This window comes from Danio rerio, chromosome 4 (genome assembly GCF_052040795.2).
Source record: "Danio rerio strain M-AB ecotype USA chromosome 4, GRCz13ab, whole genome shotgun sequence".
Taxonomy (NCBI): domain Eukaryota; kingdom Metazoa; phylum Chordata; class Actinopteri; order Cypriniformes; family Danionidae; genus Danio; species Danio rerio.
In genome coordinates, this window is record NC_141024.2 from 54,167,501 (window position 1) to 54,180,607 (window position 13,107).

At 36.0% G+C, this 13,107-nt stretch overlaps 1 protein-coding gene and 1 non-coding gene across 7 annotated transcripts in view; both read left to right on the top strand.

The window, feature by feature from the left end:
* Positions 1-9,516, top strand: part of LOC103910528 (uncharacterized) — a 173,207-nt gene extending 163,691 nt beyond the window's left edge. For 4 of the 6 annotated variants that reach the window (XM_087248902.1, XM_087248901.1, XM_088650474.1 and 1 more), the window contains one exon: positions 6,977-9,516. In XM_087248902.1, coding sequence (XP_087105028.1) covers positions 6,977-8,154 — 1,178 coding nt within the window. In that variant the 3' untranslated portion in view covers positions 8,155-9,516. Of the gene's footprint in view, positions 1-6,799; positions 6,892-6,976 lie in introns of all 6 variants that reach the window. The other 2 variants (XM_088650476.1, XM_087248903.1) reach the window with 2 other exon arrangements.
* A 2,873-nt stretch (positions 9,517-12,389) lies between these two features.
* Positions 12,390-12,462, top strand: trnak-cuu (transfer RNA lysine (anticodon CUU)). Its single transcript has one exon. It is a non-coding gene; the product is annotated as a tRNA-Lys (tRNA).
* The last annotated feature ends 645 nt before the right edge of the window (positions 12,463-13,107 follow it).

Here is a 13,107-nt window from a genome sequence, read left to right on the forward strand (position 1 = left end):
GTTGCCTTCGAGTCATTCCTCAAGCCCACTAGGCCCTACACCGTTTTCTAATCTCCCTTATTTAAAACAGCTCAATTAAAGTCATCGGCTTTATTGTAGAGTACCCCTAGTATCTGAACCTGCACTGCGCAATGAAAGAAAGAAGCAAAACGGGATGGACAGATGCCTAAAATGTTAGTGTTACATATTGAGTAACATTACTTTTGACAATGCTAGTGTGTATTGTTCCTGTGTGTGTTTCCTCCATTATCTATCTCTTTCTCTCTCTCCACATGAGCGGAGATCAGGTGCAGCTGTGAGAGGGGCGGCGCCAGCTATAAAGCCACGCCATTGACGCTCCTCATCGAGTTCTCTTCCTATTTCCCCTCGCTATTGTGTGTGTGTTTGAGCAGTTCGTTCTGAGTTCTCTGTGCGGCAGTGATCTGTCTGAAACCTTTTTTTCAAAGTAATCTGGTGAGATACTCTGTTAAATACGGTAATAGGAAGGTAACCTGCATTAGCGGTGGCTGATTGTTTAATGCCTTTCTCCAACCCTGTTTCAAAGTCATCTGGTGAGATACTCTGTTAAATACGGTACTAGGACGGTATCATGTGTTAGCTTATGGAACAAAATCAATGCCTAAAGTCTTGAATTAAAAAGCTTGTTGAATATCACAAACTGAAAAAAATAATACACCGTATTAACAAGTTCTTGCATTTTAATGACTTGAATTCCAGGGTTTGTATTTTTAGGTCTTGAAATTTAACATATCTGTATATTTAAGCTTTGAATATTTCAATGAAAAATATTTCAAACACGTTTTCATACTTAAAAATTCAAAAATTCATATTCAGTTTTCATATTTTACTTACAAAATATTCAATACCCTTTAAAAATACTATGTATAATATTCAAAAGGTCATTTTCAGTTCATTTTATTTCAGTTCAAATATTCGCTTCCATAAATTCAGTGGATCAAATTCGACTGTTAAAATTCAACATTACATCCGGGAACTGCAGGAAGAGCAATAGATTGCAGATTGAAGATCGCCAGCTGCTCCAGCTTTCACCAGCAGGTGGAGATGGAATAATGTAAGATTTTTAACCCAGTAAACAGGCGAGAAAAAGGCTATTAAAGGCACAAAAGTAGCATTTAATATTAATATCAATGTTTTGGACATTATAAATGATAAAAAGTATGAGTAAAATGAGTAAATGAGGTTTTAGTCATCTATATTTGCCCTTATGTAACGGAAGCCAGCTGGTGATCGTGTAAATCTCAGTTCTCGGATCCAGTGACAGACGTTGTTCTGCAATCTTATCGGAGCTTGTCTCCCATGCTGGCTCGCTCCCTGCTCGGACCGGTGCAGTTACTTGCACATAAACCGTCTTTTGATGAATATGATGTTACATATTGTCTATCTTTATTGACTCTTTCTTCCATAGACGCGAAGTATTATATTGACAGCTAAAGAATATAAACGTAAGAGAAACAGGAGAGGAAATATTATAATAATACAAAATAGATAAACATTGACAGGGCTAAGAACAAATACGAACAAAGATATTCAAAAGCAGAGAGATTTTATAAGAATGTCACACAAAACAGTTTACTTGGAACTGTTAAACAGTGTTCAGGTATGATTTAAGGTTGGTTATGGATGGGGCGTCTAATTTAAAATAATTTAACATAACGTGTGAATGCATTAAAGGAGCGTCTTCAGTTATTATTTAAACGCAGCTATGTCAGGTATGGGATAGGTTATATAATTTCATTATTTAAATTATGATTGTTAATATTAATATTTTATGACATGTATTTGGGCTATTGCGCTTAAATAAGTCATCCGTGATTCTAAATTAATATTTCTATTTATCCTTTGTAGCTATCACTTTGATATCGTCTTTCTCTTCTTTTTTCTATTTTTTGTGGTTCTGCCACGGTTACGTTTGCAAAATGTCTTTAGTTTGTCCAGAATATTGCTTTTCCACTAAAATAGAGACGAAGCAGAAGGAAAATTAATGAATTGATGAATGAATGAAATGATTGACGTTTTTATGCATGTGCGGTGTGGCTTGCACACGACAAAGACGAACGAGTGGCTGCGAGCTCCGGTGGCCGGTCAGAGCCAGCGCTGCATATCAAACTGGTTAAGAGATGCTGGATGGCTGCCAATATGATAGGAATTCTTCCGAAGTTTCAGATGATATCTGGGCTTGTGCATAATAATGTAAAATAAAAGTGAAAGTCATGACATTTGGCCAAGCATAAGAAGCCTACAAGAGTGTTTCGATTATTATCATGACATGTCATGCTTGGGATTATATGAATAACACCTCGCTGTTTACCATTTCCGAAAGTGGAGCTGACGTCGGCGCGAAATTGCTTGTACAATTGTAAAAAGAGTGATGAATATTAATGGATTTCTTATTTCTGTCATTTCTGATAATATAATTGATTTAACTAGTATGAGAGTATCCAACACTCATTTAGCAAAAATGCATCCAGAATCCTAAACCAATAACTTTGTCAAGCAAAAATTATGATTTTATAGGCTACTGATTTTTTTTTTAAAACAAGAATAAAGAAACTATTAGCTACCCTAGCAATTGTTTATTTAAATATGATCATCTAAAAATATTAAATAAAAAAATAATGGTTTGACTTTGTGAAATCATAAAACAGACTTGCAGAAAAGAGTTAATAGAATAAATGAGCAAATACATTCTCTCCAGTAGATGGTGATTAAAGCTCAGTAATAATCCCATGATGGGTTTAAACTTGTTTCTAGTAGTTGTTACTAGTTCTCACAGATAGTATCTGAGTTAGAATTACATCATTATTATAATAACTAATTACCAGGGTTATTGTGTTTAACCAGGGTTTCTGCGGGGTCTTAAAATGTCGTAAATTCCAAAATCAAAATTTTCGGTCTTAAAAAGTCTTAAATTTACTGAAATATTGTGTTGTAGGTCTTTAATCTTTTTAAACAAGTCTTCATTTTCCTTTGTTCATGTTTTGCTACCCAATCTGGCCAAAACCCTTATGTTACAACCGGCTCAAAGTTGCAACATTAGAGAGACAATACGGACCAGGTAAATTGAAAAGAGAAATGATTTATTAACAAAACGTATAATTAACAAAAGTATTTAGCGCAATCAAAGTTAGTATAGGTAAAAGTCAGTAGTGAAAAGCATGTGTATGGAAGTGTACTGAGCTCATGATCCAAACACAAACAAAAACATATCAAAAGCGCCGAGCAGAGACGTCCGGCTAATCGAGCTCTCCCAGACAGAATGCCGGACTCCTTATAACACCCCACGATGAGTCTCAGGTGGGATGACCCACCCACCAATCTGCAATCATGCATGCAGGCTCTGCAAAAATCACACAAAAAAAACACACACACATACAAACAGGTCCCACATGGGACCTAACACCATACAATCACCAACAATCCATCTCAATAAAACTTTAAATTTTTTATTCAAAAAGGTCATTTTAACTGTATTTATTATAATGGTTTAAGTATTTTCCTCACAATAACATTTGTTTAAACGTGCTCCATGTATTCACTGCTGAAGACATCGAGCACAGATTGTTGTGTAGATTTAGTTTGTTATAGTTTTTAAACTTTTAAAACATTTGTTCATTTTTTATTATTTTTTTAAAGAAAGTTTATTTAGGAAAAAAGTGTGTGGATACAAGTAAAGCTTGCATGTTATTACACACAATTTAAAATCTTTTGCTAAGAAATATCTATAATATATATTTTTTTATTAATTTATTATTGTATTATTAAATGTATTAAATTATCATTTTTTTAAATAGGGCAAATTAAAATCTTTTTCATCTCGGGTATTTGAAAAATTCCTTAGCCTTTAGCCCTTTATGAGTCTAAAATTGTCATAATGGTATTAAAAATGTCTTTAAAAGTCTTACATTTAACTTGGTGAAAGAAGCAGAAACTCTGGTTTAAAGTATAAAAAAACATGGATGCCCCCAATATTAAATATGCTTAATGAAATAGACACTAAAATAATCAATTATTATAAAACATTGTACAGAATTCTAAACTATATGATGTTGCTGCTGGGCGACGTGAGACTAAATGAACAAACTATTGTGGAACAATAACGTTTAACATTGCGCTGACTACAACTGGCCAACAAACTAGTCTAAAAATGACTTTTGCTGCTTAAGAAATGGATTACAGCATGCTGATGATATGCAGAGATTTGAGTGTAAAGTTCATTAATATTGACCATATTCTTCACGTACCAGCAGGCGCCGCCATTTGAATCTTTTTGCTCTTGACTTTTATTAAAGAATTAGTTTTAGTTACTAAAAACAATGTTGTGCTGCTGAGGCATGGGACGATAACCATTTTCAAGATATAACGCAGTTTGAAAAAAGACAAGGTTTTAAAACCGCCAATATTTTCTGCTGTACCGTTCATCGCTATATGTAAGGTTTTTTTTTACATTTTGTTTTAAGATTTTCAGGACAACAGTATCTCCAGCAGAAAAGATCTCCAAAGATGCCATTTTAAATTGTAAAGAAATCTGTGTTTATAAAACAAATGAAAACAGCAGAAGTCAAGGATTCAATTGAGTGATTCAGCCTGACATGTTTACTGCTCCAAAATACTTTAAGTTTCTCAAAAGAAAATGTTTTGTGTTCTAAGAGGAAAAAATGTCTGTTTACTCAGACATTTAAAGGAGTAATCACAGTACCATGAAACTGTGATATTTTTTATTCAAGGTTATCATACTGTCAGAATCTTATACTGGCCCATGCCTAATACTGCTTGTTGTAGCAAAGTCATATTTTCTAATTTTATTGTTTTTCTTTGTATGTATAGTCATGAACACACTTGTTTGCAGAGCAAGAGAGCCTGTCTCTGAAAGAGAGTTTTCTGTCGGTCTTCTCCCCTTTTTAAAAGATAAAGCGGTATTTCTCACTTAGCCTTACATATTCAGCCACCTATTTTTATGTGCATTTTGGATAGGCTATGAGCATAAAAAATTGGTTGATGGAAATGTCATGATGCACATAACTTTTGAAATATAAGCATAAAGACACATGCGCATAACTGAGTAGGACAAATTTTTTATTCGATAAGAGAAGATAAACTCACGTAAACAACGCAAGCACTTTTACTGAACAAATTCCAGTATGTGTGTTTAAAAAGGTTTGTTATAAGAGATCATATGATGATGAAAATGTGTGTGAATGCACAAACCAGCAGGCTGAGAACATTATAAACATCTGAAATGTTGTTTTGGTCATTCTAAAACACCTGAACCGTTTCAGTATTCATGTTATTATATTATTAATGACCTCCAGAACATCTGTTCTCTGCGTCTCATTGCTTCAAACACCAACACGTGTTCATTGTGTGCCAGCATTGTCCTCTGAGCTGTCATTTAAATAAAAGATTCATGTAGCTTCTTCTATCGCAGTAAATTCTGTTTTTACTGTTCTTAATTGGGGCCTATTAATCAGGAAGTGACGATTTTGTTCTCTTTGTTTCATTGGATGGAAACGCAGCTTTATTCGCACATCTTTTATGTGACATCCCAGTTTTGCGCATGAATTCAATTAGCATTTTTGGATGGAAACACAGCTATTGCCTACATTTCAGTTACACAAAGAACAAAGTCACATAGCAGAATGACATGTCCTTTCTTAATGAATAATTAGCTTAAATTCACTAACCTTTGACGGACATGTATTGATTTTTTTAGTCCTGCTTACATTCTAAATGTCATATCAACCTCTACCACTTGATAGGGCTGTGCAATTAATCGAAAATCTGGTTTCAATTTCGATTTTGGCTTCTAATGATTATGAAAAACCATTAATCGAGATAAACGATTATTCCATCATATAGAACACACATTTAATGCCATCTTAATCTGAGCGCTTTAATGGTCAAATGCATGCAAATTTGGGTCAGAGTGCTGTGTTTAGTGAATAGTCATATTAACACTTATTTGTATAATAAACAAACAAGTTGAGAATCAAAAGACATGTGAAAGAGAAACCATATCAGAGCCGTACTATTCTTAAAGTGACAGCGCGCAATATTCCTGCTGCCGACTGTTTTTAGCATTAATCAAACAACAAAAGGAGAAAATCACTCACTGCTCTTGACTGAAAGACTTTTGTAGCTCTAATGTTTTTCTGAAATTGAAAACTCTGAGTATTTTATCTCTCGGTAAATCAACTCAGAGTTCAAGTTTAAACTCTGAGTTGGTTGAACCTCCTTACTGAAACAGGCCTCAGGTCATCATGACATGATTGACAATTGTCGCTGTTTGTCATTATACTCTGTTTATCCTGAAAGCTGATGCTGAGTATTCTTAGGGCTTTTCACACTTCAAATTGTTAACCCTGGGTCATTCTAACCCTGGATAAATTCTGGGTTATTTTTAGTCACCTTCCACACTGCTCATGCTATACATGGGTTTAAAAAATAATCCTGGGTGTTCATTAACAGACAGTTCACATTTGTAAACCCTGGGTTATCATTATTATTTTGTATATTTAAAGTCACAGGCACAAAAAGAGCTTGGTTTTCCTCTGACCCCCAAAATTAATTATTCTACAAGTTATATGATCTGATTTTGAGCTGAAACCTCAGACACAATCTGGGAACACCAAAGACTTATTTTACATCTTGTAAAAAATGGGTAATTGTAGGAACCTTTTAAAGGGATAGTTAATGCAGAAATGAAAATACCCTCACCATTTACTCTTCCTCATGTGGTTTTAAACATTTATGAGTTTCTTAATCCTGTTGAACACAAAAGAAGATATTAAAAAAAGAAGAAAAAAAAAACTACTGGTTTACTGTGTTCCACAATAAAGGAAATGTCTAAAACTACATGACGGAGAGTAAATGGTAAGGTCATTTTCATTTGTGGGTGAAACATCCATTTCTTGCTTGTCGCTTTGAGCCTTCATACTAAAGCTAATTTTTTTTTTAGATCTGATGGTGCTGAAAGAAGAGTCTCATGGACAGAATGAAATAGATGAGAAACAGCAGTTTGAGAAACCCCAAGAAATAATGACTGATGAAAAACCCACACTGACTAAAAAGACTTCATCACACGGAAGACCTCGGAAATCCAAATCTGGGTGTAATTTCAGCTGTAAACAGTGTAGTAAGAGTTTCAGTCAGAAGTCAAAGCTTGATGTTCACATGAGAGTTCACACTAGGGAGCAACCTTACACCTGCGAACAGTGTGGAAAGAGTTTTGGTCAAAAACAAGGCTTTAAAGCCCACATGAGAATTCACACTGGAGAGAGGAAGTTCACATGCCAAGAGTGTGGAAAAAGCTTTTATCATGCTGGAAACTTTGCAGCACACATGAGAATTCACACTGGGGAGAAGCCTTTCAGCTGTAAGCAGTGTGGAAAGAGTTTCTGTCATAAGCCAAACCTTGATGTTCACATGAGAGTTCACACAGGGGAGAAACCTTACACCTGTGAACAGTGTGGAAAGAGTTTTGGTCAAAAACAAAGCTTTAATACTCACATGAGAATTCACACTGGAAAGAGGCCGTGCACATGCCAACAGTGTGAAAAAAGCTTCTATAATGCAAGAAGCCTTGCAGCACACATGAGAACTCACACTGGAGAGAGGCCTTTTAGCTGTATACTTTGTAGAAAGAGTTTCAGTCTAAAGCTGACCCTGATTGCTCACATGAGAGTTCACACTAGGGAGAAACCTCACATCTGCGAACAGTGTGGAAAGAGTTTTGGTCAAAAACAAGACCTTTTCATCCACATGAGGATTCACACTGGAGAGAAACCTTACACATGCACAGAGTGTGGTAAAAGTTTTCCACATATAAGCTCACTCAAACACCACATTAGAACTCACACCGGAGAGAAGCCGTTTACATGTGCTCAGTGTGGAAAGAGCTTCACAACCAAAACTAGCCTCAAGAACCACATGAATGGTCACACTGGAACCATAGTGTTCACATGTGATCAGTGTGGAAAGAGTCTCACACGGAAAGACTCCATTAAGAAACACATGAAGATGCACTCAAGAGAGGATCGATTTAGATGCAGTGAGTGTGGAAAGGGCTTTAAAAGTAAAAGAAGCCTCAACACTCACATGAAGCTTCACAATGGAGAGCAGAATCCTCAACATTGAGGCCTTGTCCACACAAACACGGGTATATTCAAAACGGCAGCTTGTTCATGTAGTTTGTCTGTTCATTCAAGTGAAGATTATTTATAAACTACTTTCGAGAGGATCACATGCTTATGATTGTCAACGGCTGGTCCAGCATTAGCTAAAACATGATTCACCAAACAGATGATTCCTGACTCACTATAGATAACCAGAACACAAAGCTGCGGTCACACTGGACTTTGAGATTGTGAAATTCTGCCATACGGCGCTGTGGAAAGGGGCGGGATCAAACAAGATTTTTAGAAATTAAAAAAGTGAGCAATTGCTCCATGGTTTAAATTTCTGTCCAGAGAGGTCATGTTTTGATCCTCGATTGGTCTCACGCAGTCAAGTGATGCGATTTTGCAGGTCAGAGTTCACCAAGCATGAACTTTGCACCTCAGCAACCGGTGAAACTTGACGCATGACCCTGTTTCTAGTCTGACGCATTCGTGTGCGTATGAATGGAAGTCTATGGGAGGAAAAGCCCAGTGTGACCGTAGCTTACCTCAGTTATCCTTGTCTTGAAGAATCCCTCTCCCACCCTTACTTCCCCCCCCTTTCTAGATTGGGCAACACAGCAGCCAATGATTAGCCAGTGGTTAGCAATGTTGCCTCACAGTAAGAATGTCGCAGGTTAAAGTCGCTGCTAACCAGTTGACTTTTTGTGCAGAGTTTGCTCATTCTCCCTGTGCTCGCGTGGATTTCCCCTGGTTTTCTCCCACAGTCCAAAAACACACAACCTAAGTAAACTGAACATTAAATTGGCACCATAGTCGAGCTCTTAGTAAGCCTTATATCTCCCTTTAGCCGATCTACCTGAGCTCACACTCCCCTCTCGTCCTGCTAACGGGAGGGAGCCCAGGGCTTGAGGATCTTATGAGCTTAGGTCTCTCCCGGGACAGCATGCCAAACAAGTGTGAACTCTTGAATGCATATCAAGTTAATGATAATGAAACCCTTTGAACACCTGAAAATTTAAACTCAACTGAAGAGGGGTGAAGATTTTGCCAGCTGTTTTGTAGTGTAGATCAGGGGTCACAGCCCAGTACGAGGTTGTGAGAGTTGCTATCGGGCTGCAAGAAGGCAAAATAACTCTATATGTTGATATATTGTATTGGCTTGTTTCATATGCAACAAGTATCTGCTTCTGGTAAGGTGTGAACCAAATAACCTACAGGAACTCAAGAGATGTGACCCAACCAAAGCAGTTGGGTAATCTCCAGGGGGGTTTCATCAGTGTCTCACAGACTGTACTTTGGTTTAAGTTACTCTAAGATGGACAAGTTAACATCAACTAACATTGTTAACATTGTCTTCAATAAAGTCTTCTCCCTTTAAGAACTTTGGTCAGCTTACTTATTTTATGCATTAGTCATCTATACATTGGCGAGCCACCCAAGAACGGTTAAGCCAAATAGAGTAAAAATCTGAAAATGTGCTTAAACTTATTATGAACCAATCACCATATTTCTGCAGGGTTCCACACAATTCTTTCATGTTGTCACAACACAAATTAAGTTAACTTAACACTTTTAAAAAATGTATGTCGACTGAACATTAAGTTGTCCCAATGAAATCTCAATAATTGTGTTATTTCAGCACATTTTAATTAAGTAGTTTGAACAAGTAAAAAAAATAATTTTCTGTATAATGGAGATTAGATTTTTTCGGCACATTTTTAAACATAATAGTTTTAATAACTAATCTCTAATAACTGATTTATTTTATGTTTGACATGATGAAATTAAATAAGACAAGTTATTGTATAAGGATGGTTTGTTCTGTAGACTATTGGGGAAAAAATAGCTTAAAGGGGCTAATGGTTTTGTCTTTAAAATGGTTTAAGTATAAAGTTTAGAATAAAAAACAGCTTTTATTCGAGCTGAAATAAAACAAATAATACTTTCTCCAGAAGAAAAGAGAAAGAGGAGACTTTTTTTAGCCTAATATGAGTTTATGAATCTTAAAGTCACACTTTAAAAGAAACTCCATACCACCAACTTTTTAAAAATAAGATTTGGGATTATACACTACATCTAATTTTTATGTTTTTATTAATTTATTTATTTTTATTAAATGTTCAAAAAATATGCAAACCAAGTAGGCATTACATGCATAAACAAGGAAGAAGTAATACAATTACAATAATAGGCAGACACAAATATAGGAAAAAAATTGCGTATAGTAATGACACTTGTATTTACCGTAAAAAAGTAAATAAATACAAATTAAATTAATAATAAAACAAAAACAAATATATTAGAAAAGTTTATGCAATATATGTATACATACACACACACACACAGTACTGTGCGCTGGTCAGTTGGCATTTCTGTGTGGAGTTTGCATGTTCTCCCAGTGTTCACGTGGGTTTCCTCTGGGTGCTCTGGTTTTCCCCACAATCGAAAAAACATGCGGTACAGGTGAATTGGGTAAGCTAAATTGTCTACTATATGCAAGAAAAAGAGAAAGGGGGTGTTTTAATAGGTTTAGATCTGGAGAAGGCTTTTGACAGGGTAGAGCATGATTTTTTATTTGGAGTTCTTAAGGAGTTTGGTTTTGGGGAAAATTTTAGAAAATGGATTCAAATTTTTTTATACAGATATTTTAACTTGTATTAAATGTATTTTTTTAACAGAATGTCTTCAACCAACTAGATCAATAAGGCAAGGATGTCCATTGACTGCTTTATTATACACACTGGAAGCTGAGCCACTGGGGATACAATTAAAGGGATACAAATAGAAAACAATGACAACAGAGAAGCTGTGTATCAATACGCTGATGATACTACATTGTTGGGGATTTTAGAGCGATATTGTAAAGCATCAGGAGCTAAGGTTAATGTTGGAAAAAGTTTATGCTTGAGGGTGGGAAGAGTAAAAGAAATAACACAACATATACCCTTTAAAGAAGAAAAGGAACATACAAAAATGTTGGGAATTTGGGTGGGGATGGATTCTAATAAAGCAGACATTTTAAATTGAGAGAGTTTTAAATGGAATTGAGAAAAGACTGAGATTTTGGAAAGCTAGAAATTTGACGTTAAAAGGAAAGTATTCATCTTAAATGCTTTAATGTTGTCAAAGGTCTGGTATGTGTTAAGTGTAATTGCATTGCCTGAAGTATACTATGAAAAAATAAATGATGTAGTTTTAAAGTTTTTTTTGGGGAAATGGAAGAGCCAAGATTGCTTATTATACTTTGATTGGGGAGGTAAAAGAAGGAGGTCTGGGACTTTTGGATAGTTTTTTAAAAATGAAAACATTAACAATTAAGATTATTCAAAGGTTTTTGGAAGGGAAAATGGGTGTGATTTGGAAAAGTGTGTTGGGTTATTATTTGAAGAAATGTGGACATTTTAATATGGGATGTAATGTTTTATTGATGAAGATGAAGAAATGGATGATAGCAGGTCTGCCAAAATTTTATGTTGAGGTCTTAGAATCATGAGGGGGATTTTTAGAAAATGTGTTGATTATACCAAAAGCAAGGGCGCAGATTCTAGAACAACCACTTTTACTGAATTCAACAATTTTAAGTGAAGGAAATGTTTTATATTTTAAGGAATGGTGGGACGGAGGATTAAGACAAGTTAAAGATGTATTATATGAAGTAATAAAAGGATTTGTACCATTAAAAGTAATTGTGGAGGATGGGTATAAAAGAGTTGTTAAAGCAAAATTACAAAGACAATGTCATGAGTTGAAAAAAAGCAATACCAAAAGACTGCATTGAAATAATTGAAAAAAAAAATAGTTGGGCGATGAAGATGAATTACCAGAGACCTATTTTAAGAAGAAAAATGGAGAGATCAATGAGCTTATGTACAGTTAAGAGTTTTTATGCTATTTTTAGATAAAAGGCTTTTGTAAGACCTATAGCACTCAACTAATTAACAAAGTTTTAATTATTTATTGAGACATATTCGCATATTAATATAAATGAGTAAATAAATAAAATGAATAGTATAAATGAATAAAATGGGTATTAAACAAGATATAATGACCCAAAGGTTGGTGATTCGAGCCCACCCACTGACGAATTACGCACTTTGCTGCCTTGCAACTGCTAGCACGTGCACTGGACATAGATCCTGGGCCACATTCTGTCCAGCGTTACAAGATGAAATCAGGATTTAGCAGAAGATTGTCACGGGTAGGAAGGTATTACTGTAAAGGGTTTCTGGTTCCTAAAAGAGCTTCTCATTAGCCCGGCTAGCTCAGTCGGTAGAGCATGAGACTCTTAATCTCAGGGTCGTGGGTTCGAGCCCCACGTTGGGCGTTCCTGTTACTTTTCTCTCTCTCTCTCCCAGCAAACTTACATAAGGTTTCATGTAGCAGACTTTGAGACAAAGTTACGCGTTTCTACCACTGTAGGTGACTTTTCACTAAGTCACTGTGTCGCAATCGGTTAGCGCGTTCGGCTGTTAACTGAAAGGTTGGTGGTTCAAGCCCACCCAAGGACGAATTAGGCGTTTTAATGCCTTGCAACTGCTAACACGTGCACTGGACATAGATCCTGGGCCACATTCTGTTTAGCGTTACAAGATGAAATCAGGATTTAGCAGAATATTGTCACGGGTAGGGAAGGTATTACTGTTAACAGTGTCTATTTCTAAAGGTGACTCCTTATTCGCCTGGCTAGCTCAGTCGGTAGAGCACGAGACTCTTAATGTCAGGGTCGTGGGTTCGAGCCCCTCGTCGGGCGTTTCTGTTACTTTTCTCTCTCTCTCTTAGCAAACTTACATTAGGGTTCATATAGCAGACCTTTTGAGACAAAGTTCTGACTTTCTACCACTGTAGGTGACTTTTCACTAAGTCTCTGTGGTGCAATCGGTTAGCGCGTTTGGCTGTTAACTGAAAGGTTGGTGGTTCAAGCCCACCCAGGGACGAATTAGGCATTTTGCTGCCTTGCAACTGCTAAACC